The sequence below is a fragment of the Eriocheir sinensis genome, chromosome 22, assembly GCF_024679095.1.
Source record: "Eriocheir sinensis breed Jianghai 21 chromosome 22, ASM2467909v1, whole genome shotgun sequence".
NCBI lineage: Eukaryota > Metazoa > Arthropoda > Malacostraca > Decapoda > Varunidae > Eriocheir > Eriocheir sinensis.
The window spans coordinates 16596310-16607503 of NC_066530.1; the positions used below are offsets into that span (position 1 = coordinate 16596310).

The window sequence follows — 11194 nt, forward strand, 5'->3', positions numbered from 1 at the left end:
GCCTCAGGCCAGGGCCGCCGTAGGTTTAAGCGAAGCCAATCATCCAGGTATTTATATATTTAATTAACATTACCAAGGTTCATACACTCTAGAGAGACGTGGAACACTCTGGAGTGACTTATGGAGAGGGAATACAAAACTTTAGCAGAACGTAAAAAAATGGAATGACGCCAAACATAAAGCCTTCTCCGTGTGTCCCCAGACTACCCGGGCCAGTGCTACGTCGAGGGGAGCGGTGCTGTGAACGAAGGTCACACCTGGAACATGCCCAACTGCGTACAGGCCACCTGCGTCAAGCATTCAGGCAACAACATGGTTGTCCAAATGTTTTCGTGAGTACATTAGCCTCGCAACACCGAGTCAATACTTATTAAGTCCTAAGGTGAGTCACCAAAGAGAATTTCCCAACGCTTTCGCGTCGAAAACAGCTTACTGAAGCACATAGTTTAGGCACAACCAACCAACATACTGGCATGCCTAAAACACAGTGTTTTATAGAACAAGTAAAAACAATATCAGGAAAGGTGTAAGAAGTCTGAGTGTAATTATTTTTTCAGCTACTGTTTATTCTCCTCGGATGAGATAATGACACCGAGTTATTGTTTCGCATAATTAAACCTGGCCTTGACTGTTTCGCTCCATCATTACTCACAGGTGTGGCGTCGCAATACCGGCGCCAGGCTGCATCATCCACAAGGACGAGTCGGCCTCTTACCCAGACTGTTGTGGCAAGGAATTCTGCCCAACCTAGCGGCCCAGCCAACATGGCCCTGCCCAGCCTACACCGTTCTGCCGACCTAGTGTGACCTTATCGACCTCAATCACGTTATCCTACCTGACTTAGTTTTGATTATTTGTTCAAGGTGAAACACTGCGTTGACTGATGATTACCTTTTCGAATTGGAGATGGTTTGGAACATAACAAAATTACATCGACCGTCTTATCATCCAGCCTCAGCCAACCAACCCTATCCTAACCTAACCTGATCTAACACACACGATTAGGATCTTCTGGCCCGGTTGTTTGTCCACTATGTATGCATATTTTTGATTTTTATTCAGATGTTTTGAGATTAAATTACATGACAATAGCATTCATGGTGTTTTATGAGTCTCCTTCACCTCTAACCCTCTTCCATCCCTCCTCCTCCTCCTCCTCCTTCTCGAAATCACCGTAGAGCTTTACGAATTTTAACGCCAGCAAGACAGCGACGAGGAGGGTTGTGACGGAGAGGTGATTCGAAGCGAAGTACTGCAACAAGAACGTCATGAAGTCATTGCATGCAGTTCTGAGGCGTCATCCCGGCGTCTACACAGGGTCTGTGGTCATATTCTTAAACCTCTTCCTCCAGACACACACACACACACACACACACACACACACACACACACACTTCTGACCAGAACAAATATCCTATGTATCCATTGCAGGGTTTCCATTGAGGTCCGTATAAAAACAGTAATGTTGGCATCCACACCAGGGTGGGGCCTTCAAGGCAATATATATTCAGCGGGCGCCGCGGTGAAGGCAGTCAACACCCAGCACCCACAGCCTGGACAGTGCCCACACTTGCAAGGATGGGGATGGTGCGAAGTGTGCTGCTGGCTGAGACCGTGCTGGTGTTGCTGGTGCTGCTGCCTCAGAGCAGGGCCCCCACATATGTCAGCAGCGCCAATCATCCAGGTATTTTTTTTAACATTTCCAAGGTTCATACACTCCAGTGAGACGTGGACACTTTTGAGTGTTACATGGAGAGCGAATACAAAACCTTAGCAGAACGTTAAAAAAGGAACGAGACGATGCAGGCCAAATATAACGCCTTCCTCGTCTGTCCTCAGCGTACCCGGGCCAGTGCTGTGTCGAGCAGAGCGGCACAGCTGTGGAGGAAGGTTGCACCTGGAACATGCCCTACTGCGCACAAGCCGTCTGCGGCAGGCTTTCGGACAACGACATGATTATCTCGTTTATTTCGTGAGTACATTAGCCGTGCAACACAAAGGAGGATTTCCCTCGGCTTCGTATCGAAGACAGCATACTGAAGCACATAGTTTAGGCACAACCAACAAACATACTGGCATGCCTAAGACACAATATTTTATAGAAAAAGTAAAAACAATATCAGGAAAGGTGTGAGAAATCTGAGTGTAATTAAATTTTCAGCTACTGCTAAATCTTCTCGGATGCGATAATGACACCGAGTTATTGTTTCGCATAACTTAAGCCTGGCCTTGACTGTTTCGCTCCATCGTTACTCCCAGGTGTGAGGTCACAGGCGTGATGCCTGGCTGCATCATCGACCGGCAGAAGTCGAAGCCGTACCCGGACTGTTGCTGGAGGCAGTTCTGCCCAGTCTTCTGTCATGGCCCGAAATGTACTACAAGTATAATGGAATTCTAACCCTGGAATAAATAATGGCGTGATAGAGGAAAAAACAAACAAACATAAGGAAAAGGAAAGAGTAGACATTTTGAAAGGAAGGTAAAGGTAAGTGAAAAAAGTAATTAAAAAGGGAAAGGCTACAAAAAAGAGAGAGATAAAGTGAAAGAATGGAATAAATAATAACTAAAAAGAGGGAAAACAAAGGAAAGGGGAGAATGAAAAGCAAAAAAGAACGGTGGGAAAGGAAAGCGAATACATTTGAAAAAAAAAAAGGTGAATGAAAGAAAGTAATCAAAAGAACCCAAACACAAGAGGAAATAGAAAAGTATATGTGAGGAGTTACATAAAAGAAAACGGATGGACGGAGATCAGTCGGCATTGTCAGTCGCTGCCACCCTTCACATCAACTAATTTCAAAGGCCAAAAAGGGAGATTAACCAGGTTCTAACGAGTGTTCTTTTAGGCTCATGGTACAGAAGAAGGGTCAAACTACCACCGGGGTCATAAAACTACCCCTGAAAATGCCCACAACTCAAATAAAAGCCTTGTCAAATATGTTTACTGCCCCGCCGAAATGTTAAAAGATATGACCCAAGAAGCCCTGGAGGGAAGAGAGGATGCAAGGGAAGGGGAAACAAAAGGAAAGGTGAGGAAGCAGGTAAGCCCCTTTCATTAGCTGTCATTAAAGGAACTTAGTGTCTGTGTGTCTGTCTGTATTACCTGAGCGAGGAAAGGGAGGAGGAGGGGAAGAAAGAGGAAGAGGAGGAAAAGCGACAGAAGGGTAAGGAAGGAAATATGAAAATGAAGGTATGAGGGAATGAAAGAATGAGAGGAAACAGGGAGAAAATAACGGAAGGGAGAGGGAAAAGGAGGAGGAGAAGGAAGAGGAGGAAGAGGAGGAAAAGCGACAGAAGGGTAAAGCAGGAAATATGAAAATGAAGGTATGAGAGAATGAAAGAATGAGAGGAAACAGGAAAAAAATAACAGAATGGAGAGGGAAAAGGAGAAGGAGGAGAAGGAAGAGGAGGAAGAGGAGAAGAAGCGACAGAAGGGTAAGAAAAGAAATAATGGAAAACCAGAAATGAAAGAATGAAGGAATAGGAGGAAGACGAATGAGAGGAGAAGACAGGGAGAAAATAACTTAGAGGGGAAGAGAAGAGACTGAGGAAAGGAAGGAGGAGAGGAAACTGAATAACCGAGACATGGGAGAAGGGTGAAGAATGAAAACGAAGAGAGGAAAAAGGGGAAAAAGAAGAGGTTGAATGAAGGGAAAAAGGGAAACAAGAAAAAAAGGGAAAGGAAGGGGAAGGAGAAGAGGGGAGGTGGAGTGAATCAGACAGGAGAAAGATGGAAGAGGAGGAGATTGGAGAGAGAAAGGGAGAGAAAGAGGAGGGGGGAGAGGGAGAAGGAGAGGAAGAAGGGGAAGGAGAAGGGGTTGAACGAATGGAGAAAGGGAAACAAGAAAAAAAAGGGAAAGGAAGGGGAAGGAGAAGAGGGGAGGTGGAGTGAATCAGACAGGAGAAAGATGGAAGAGGAGGAGATTGGAGAGAGAAAGGGAGAGAAAGAGGAGGGGGGAGAGGGAGAAGGAGGGAAAGAAGGGGAAGGAGAAGGGGTTGAACGAAGGGAGAAAGGGAAACAGGAGAGAAAGGGAAGGAAAGGGGAATAAGTAAAATAATAAAATAAGAAAGAAAATGATAAAGAAGAAGAAGAAGAAGAAGAAGAAGAAGAAGAAGAAGAAGAAAATAAGAAAAGGGTAAGATAAAAAAGAAAGAAAAAGATAACACACACACACACACACACACACACACACACACACACACACACACACACACACACACACACACACACACACACACAACTCTCTATATTTACTTGGCCCCACAACTTTATAAAACTCATTCATTTTTCAAATCTGACTTCCGGCTTTTCGAGGCAAATTCATGAATATTTACTTACAGTTCCATAAAAGCCGAACAACCAACCCACATTATGTATAAAAAAAGATGGAGCTGTATATATGAGTGAGTGTGTGTGTGTGTGTGTGTGTGTGTGTGTGTGTGTGTGTGTGTGTGTGTTTCGCTTACCTCAAACTCTTTCTTTCTTCTGCTTCTTCCTCTCCTTCTCCCTCTCCCTCTCCCCCTCTCCGCACCTTCACGTGACCCGTTCCTTACGTCGACCCTTCAGGGACGAGCGAGGTCTCCATCAGGGATCAACATAGCTAAGGAAATGCTACGAAATAACTCACGTCACCGAAATGCCTTTGCGACGGAGTAGATTTGAACTTCCTTGATTGAAATTCTTGCCAAAATAATGCTCAGAAATGCAAATATTGAAGAGGTAGTACTGGGGGTGTTAATACGTCAGGGGAGCATCTCTTTAGACACATTAACGAAGATAAAAAAAAGTATATATGAGGGGAGGAGAGGAGGAAGGAGGGGGAGAGTGGGAGGATGTGGAAGAGAGAGGGAGAGTGATATGGGAGAGGAGGAAGGAGGGGGAGGGTGGGAGGCTGTGGAAGACAGTGGGAGGAAGAGAGATGTGGGAGAGGAGGAAGGAGGGGGAGAGTGGGACGATGTGGAAGAGAGAGGGAGGGAGAGAGATATGTGGGAGGAGGAAGTGGGGGAGAGTGGGAGGAAGAGAGATGTGGGAAAGGAGGAAGGAGGGGGAGAGTGGGAGGCTGTGGAAGAGAGAGGGAGGGAGAGCAGGGCAAGAGTGAGAGTGAAAGAAGAGTAAGACCTTCGATGTAGAAATGACGCAACACTTTCAAGGTCTGATGATAAGAATAATAATAATAATAATAATAATAATAATAATGATAATAATAATAATAATAATAATAATAATAATAATAATAATAATAATAATAATAATAATAATAATAATGATAATTGGAATAATTAAACTGGTCTACGACCTCCATCCATTAGAGTTGCGTTGTGATAGGTATATTTTCTCATATCCTTTCACAAAGCAATTCATTGGCCCCAGCCCGCCATTGACTGTGGCCGACAACCATCTTTACTTAGTATTACAAACATTATTAAATATATTTTTCTTAAGCTAACAGAGCCTGTGCTTGATACGGCTATGAACCACCGCCGCCTCAAAGTCCAGGTCGGCGTTGTGGGTGGTTTTGGGTGCAGGTGACCTACTACAATAATAATAATAATAATAATAATAATAATAATAATAATAATAATAATAATAATGATGATAATAATAATAATAATAATAATAATAATAATAATAATAATAATAATGATGATGATGATGATGATGATGATGATAATGATAATGATAATAATAATAATAATAATAATAATAATAATAATAATAATAATGATGATGATGATGATGATGATGAGGAGGAGGAGGAGGAGGAGGAGGAGGAGGAGAAGAAGAAGAAGAAGAAGAAGAAGAAGAAGAAGAAGAAGAAGAAGAAGAAGAAGAAGAAGAGTAATGAAAGTAATGTAGTGACGAGGACATAACTACGTTGATTATATCAATAATAATAATAATAATAATAATAATAATAACAATCTTCTTCTTTCCGTCGCTCCCGTCAGGGGTCGCCACAGCGGATCATTCTCCTCCAGCGCGCTCGGTCTTCTGCGTCTTCTTCTGTTGCACCCACCACTTGCAAGTCTTCTTTCACTGCGTCCATAAACCTTCTCTTTGGTCTTCCTCTCTTCCTCCTGCCGGGTAGGTCCATCTCCAGCATCCTCCTACCCACATACTCCTCGTCCCTCCTCTTGACATGCCCAAACCACCTCAATCTTGCCTCTCTAGCTTTGCCTCTCAATCGACGTTCATGTGTTGTCCCTCTGATGTAATCGTTACGGATTTTGTCCATCCTCGTCACTGCCAGAGAAAATCGCAACATTTTCAATTCCGCTACTTCCAACTCCGCCTCCTGTATTTTCGTTAGTGGTACTGTTTCCATACCGTACAGCATGGCTGGCCTCACTACAGTTTTGTAGATCTTCCCTTTTGTTTTAGCAGCAACCTTTCTGTCACATAAGACTCCTGCAACCTTCCTCCACCCATTCCATCCAGCCTGCACTCTCTTCTTAACCTCTCTGCCTAAATCTCCATTGCTCTTAACCCAAGTACCTAAATTCGTCCACTTTTGATATTTCCACACCTGGTAGCCGCAGTGTCTCCCCGACGTCTCCGTTAAGACTTTCAATCCTCTTCTTTCCAATGCGCATCTCCATCTCTCCAGCTCTGTCTCCACTTCTTCCCGGTTTTCCCCACAAATCACGACGTCGTCTGCGAACATCATGGTTCGCGGGGATTCTTGTCTCTGTCAGTCTGTCCATTATCATTGCAAACAAGAAAGGGCTCAAAGCTGATCCTTGGTGCAGTCCCACTTCCACTCCAAAACCCTCCGTCAGCCCTGCGACACACCTCACTGCTGCTACGCTGTCGTCGCACATGTCCTTCTCCGCCTTCACACACTTCTCTGCCACTCCCGATTTCCTCATGCAATACCACAGTTCCTCTCTCGGCACTCGGTCGTAAGCCTTTTCTAAGTCTCTGAATACACAATGTAACTCCCTCTGTCTTTCCCTGTGCTTTTCCATCAACATCCTCAAAGCGAATATTTCGTCCATTGTGCTTCTCCCTGGCGTGAATCCAAACTGCTCCTCACTGATCCTCACAATTCTTCGCAGTCTCGCTTCCACAACTCTTTCCCATATCTTCATTACGTGACTAAGCAGCTTAATTCCTCTGTAATTTCCACAGCTCTGCACATCACCTTTGTTATTGAAAATTGGAAGTAGCACACTTTTTCTCCACTCCTCCGGCATCCTCTCACCATCCAAAATCTTGTTGAACAGTCTGGTTAACCAAGCCACTGCCATCTCTCCAAAGCTCCCCCAGGCTTCCACTGGTATCTTATCTGGACCACCTGCTTTACCTCCCTTCATCCTCCTCATGGCCTTCCTCACCTCCTCACTGCTGATCCTTTGGACTTCCTGATGCAGCTCTTCCATCTCTTTTAGCCTCTTCCCCTTGCATTTTCTATGTCCATTAGATCCTCGAAATATTCCTTCCATCTTCTCAATATACTCTCTTCACTCGTCAGTACATTTCCGTCTGCATCCTTTATCATGTTTACATGCTGCACATCCCTCCCATCCTTGTCCCTTTGCCTGGCCAGTCGGTAGAGGTCTTTCTCCCCTTCCTCAGTGTTTAACTTCTCGTACAGCTCTTCGTATGCCTTTTCCTTCGCTTTTGCCACTTCCTTCTTCGCTATGCTACGCATCTCCTTATAATCGTGATGGCTTTCTTCGTCCCTGTGTCTATCCCAATTCTTTTTCGCCAGCTTCTTCCTGTTTATGCTAGCCTGCTCTTTCTCATTCCACCACCAGGTTTCCTTATTTTCTTTTCTTCGTCCCGAAGTAGTCCCGAGTATATTGGTGGCTTTTTCCTTCACCGTTTCTGAGATCTCCTCCCAACTGACCTCTTCCCTTCCTGCCATGGCCTGGGTCACCTCGTGTTTGAACGTCGTATTGTACTCCGCTTCCTTTAATTTCCACCATTTGATCTTTGGTTCAGTCTTAAATTTCCTCCTTGTCTTCTCTGCCAGGCTCACCTTTCCAACCAACACTCTGTGCTGTCTTGCCTCACTCTCCCCGGGTACAACCTTACAATCACTAAACTCCTTCAAGTAACTTCTAATACACAGTATGAAGTCTGTCTGCGTACTCCTTCCTCCACTTCTATATGTAACTCTGTGCTCCTCCCTCTTCTTGAAATAGGTGTTCACTAATGCCATCCCCCTCCGTTTCGCAAAGTCAGCCACCATTTGTCCCTCTGCGTTTCTCCCAAACCATATTTGCCCATCACATCCTCGTCACCCGTATTTCCTTCTCCGATATGTCCAATGAAGTCTGCTCCAATAATGATCCTCTCCTCTCTGGGTATGCTCTGTATTACTTCCTCCATCTCACTCCAGAACTCTTCCTTTTCCTCCAGCTCACACCCAACTTGGGGGGCGTAGGCACTTATCGCATTCTCGGATGCGATAATGACATCGAGTTATTGTTTCGCATAATTTGATAATAATAATAATTAACAACAATAATAATGAAAAATAATACACACACACACACACACACACACACACACACACACACACACACACACACACACACACACACACTATCCATAGATCGACGATAAAGAGCACTTGCTCATGTCGGGAGGGTACCTGCTGGCAATTACGAGTCTAACACGTGATCAGGCCGTGGTGAATTACACACACACACACACACACACACACACACACACACAGATATGCAATGACTTAATGACGTTCTTTTTGCAGTACTTCAGTTCGAACCTCCTCTCCGTCACAACCCTCCTCGTCGTTGTCGTCTTATTGGAGTTGAAATTGGTAAAGCTTTGCGGTAGTTCCGAGGAGGAGGAGGAGGAGTGATGGAAGAGGGTTAGAGGTGAAGGAGACTCGTAAAACACCATGAATGCTATTGTCATGTAATTTAATCTCAAAGCATCTGAATAAGACAAAAAATATGCATACATAGTGGACAAACAAGCGGGCCTGAAGATCCTAATCGTGTGTGTTAGATCAGGTTAGGTTAGGATAGGGTTGGCTGGCTGAGGCTGGATGATAAGACGGTCGATGTAATTTTGTTATATTCCAAACCATCTCCAATTCGAAAAGTAATCATCAGTCAACGCAGTGTTTCACCTTGAACAAATAATCTAGACCAAGTCAGGTAGGATAACGTGATTGAGGTCGATAAGGTCACACTAGGTCGGCAGGACGGTGTAGGCTGGGCAGGGTCATGTTGGCTGGGCCGCTAATTAGGGCAGAATTGATCGCCACAACAGTCTGGGTAAGGGGCCGACTCGTCCCTGTGGATGATGCAGCCTGGCGCCGGTATTCGGACGCCACACCTGTGAGTAATGATGGAGCGAAACAGTCAAGGCCAGGCTTAAATTATGCGAAACAATAACTCGGTGTCATTATCTCATCCGAGGAGAATAAACAGTTGCTGAAAAAATAATTACACTCAGACTTCTTACACCTTTCCTGATATTATTTTTACTTGTTCTATAAAACACTGTGTTTTAGGCATGCCAGTATGTTGGTTGGTTGTGCCTAAACTATGTGCTTCAGTAAGCTGTTTTCGACGCGAAAGCGTTGGGAAATTCTCTTCGGTGACTCACCTTAGGACTTAATAAGTATTGACTCGGTGTTGCGAGGCTAATGTACTCACGAAAATGTATAGACAAACATGTTGTTCTCTGATTGCTTGCCGCAGGCGACCTGTACGCAGTTGGGCAAGTTCCAGGTGTGACCTTCCTTCACAGCACCGCTCCCCTCGATGTAGCACTGGCCCGGGTAGTCTGGGGACACACGGAGAAGGCTTTATGTTTGGCGTCATTCCATTTTTTTTACGTGCTGCTGAAGTTTTGTATTCCCTCTCCATAAGTCACTCCAGAATGTTCCACGTCTCTCTAGAGTGTATGAACCTTGGTAATGTTAATTAAATATATAAATACCTGGATGATTGGCTTCGCCTAAAGATACGGCGGCCCTGGCCTGAGGCAGCAGCACCAGCAGCACCAGCACGGTCTCGGCCAGCAGCACGGTTCGCAGCATCCCCATCCTTGCACTGTGGGCACTGTCGAGGCTGTGGGTGTTGGGTGTTGACTGCCCGCACCGCGCTGCCCGCTGAATATATACTGCCTTGAAGGCCCCACCCGTGGTGTGGATGCCAACATTAGTGTTTTTATATTAAAAATTAAATTAGTACCAGCAGCACCAGCAGCAGCAGTAGTAGCAGTTATTTAGCACTTTTTAGACCATTCGATAATTTGATTGAGGTCCTTTTTAATGATTCGCAGTGGGTCTCTTGAGGGCCTTTCCACCCGCCTTAGTGTCATCAGCAAATTTCGATAGGGAGGATTTCACTCCTGATTCAAGGTCGTTGATGTATATGATAGAGAATGGGTGTATATATATCTATATATATATATATATATATATATATATATATATATATATATATATATATATATATATATATATATATATATAGATATATATATATATATATATATATATATATATATATATATATATATATATATATATATATATATATATATACAGATAGATAGATATAGATAAATATGTATAGATATAGATAGATAGATAGATATATGTAGGTAGAGAGGTAGGTAGATAGATAGATAGATAGATACATACATGCATCCATATGAATACCAAGCCTCTGATCAGGATAAATATCCTATATATCTACTGCAAGGTTTTCATTGTCTTCCGTACACTTAACACAGATAGATAGATAGATTGATAGATAAAGTCATCCGTGAGGTCATTTTCTCTTTCCTGGCCCAGAAGCTGCAACAACAACAACAACGACAACAACAACCGCCGATAGTAGGGAGGAATTGGCAAGCAGGAAGGGAACACGTGGCAAAAGGAAAAGCATAGATCGCCCGGGTGCCTATGTATACGTAAGGCCAGCGATGTTTGTTGCCCCGCGATGAGACGGCGGCCGCGGGGAGCACCGGGAGAGGCGCTGGAAGCCAGGGCACCGAGACCTTGGCGGAGGCGTTGCTAGCCGAGGACCGATGAGTGGCAACGCGGATATGGCGGGAGGGGGGGAGGAGGAGGAGAAGGAGGAGAAGGAGGAGGAGGAGGAGGAGGAAGAAGAGGAGGAGTAGGAGGAGGATACGTACTACTCAAGACATGCCCGCCCTACGGCCCAACCAGTCCCGCCGCTTCGCCTTGCCTCACGTTTCCGAGTA

General features: G+C 44.6%; 3 protein-coding genes across 3 annotated transcripts in view; 2 read left to right on the forward strand and 1 right to left on the reverse strand.

The window, feature by feature from the left end:
• Window positions 1-1094, forward strand: part of LOC127002177 (U-scoloptoxin(16)-Ssd1a-like) — a 1213-nt gene extending 119 nt beyond the window's left edge. The window contains exons 1-3 of the mRNA XM_050867863.1: window positions 1-47; window positions 203-332; window positions 655-1094. The exon at window positions 1-47 is cut by the window's left edge and continues 119 nt beyond it. Of these exons, the coding sequence (XP_050723820.1) occupies window positions 1-47; window positions 203-332; window positions 655-751 (274 nt within the window). The 3' untranslated portion in view covers window positions 752-1094. The remainder of the gene's footprint in view (window positions 48-202; window positions 333-654) is intronic.
• Window positions 1095-1379: 285 nt separating this feature from the next.
• On the forward strand, window positions 1380-3746 carry LOC127002175 (uncharacterized). The gene is made up of 3 exons (XM_050867862.1): window positions 1380-1684; window positions 1840-1972; window positions 2260-3746. The coding sequence occupies exons 1-3, from the start codon at window positions 1579-1581 to the stop codon at window positions 2396-2398; spliced, it is 378 nt and encodes a 125-aa protein (XP_050723819.1). The 5' UTR covers window positions 1380-1578; the 3' UTR covers window positions 2399-3746.
• A 5126-nt stretch (window positions 3747-8872) lies between these two features.
• Window positions 8873-10098, reverse strand: LOC127002273 (U-scoloptoxin(16)-Ssd1a-like). Its single transcript, XM_050868084.1, has 3 exons — window positions 9920-10098; window positions 9634-9763; window positions 8873-9310 (listed from the first exon to the last, which is right to left on the reverse strand). The coding sequence occupies exons 1-3, from the start codon at window positions 10023-10025 to the stop codon at window positions 9214-9216; spliced, it is 333 nt and encodes a 110-aa protein (XP_050724041.1). The 5' UTR covers window positions 10026-10098; the 3' UTR covers window positions 8873-9213.
• Window positions 10099-11194: the final 1096 nt, after the last annotated feature.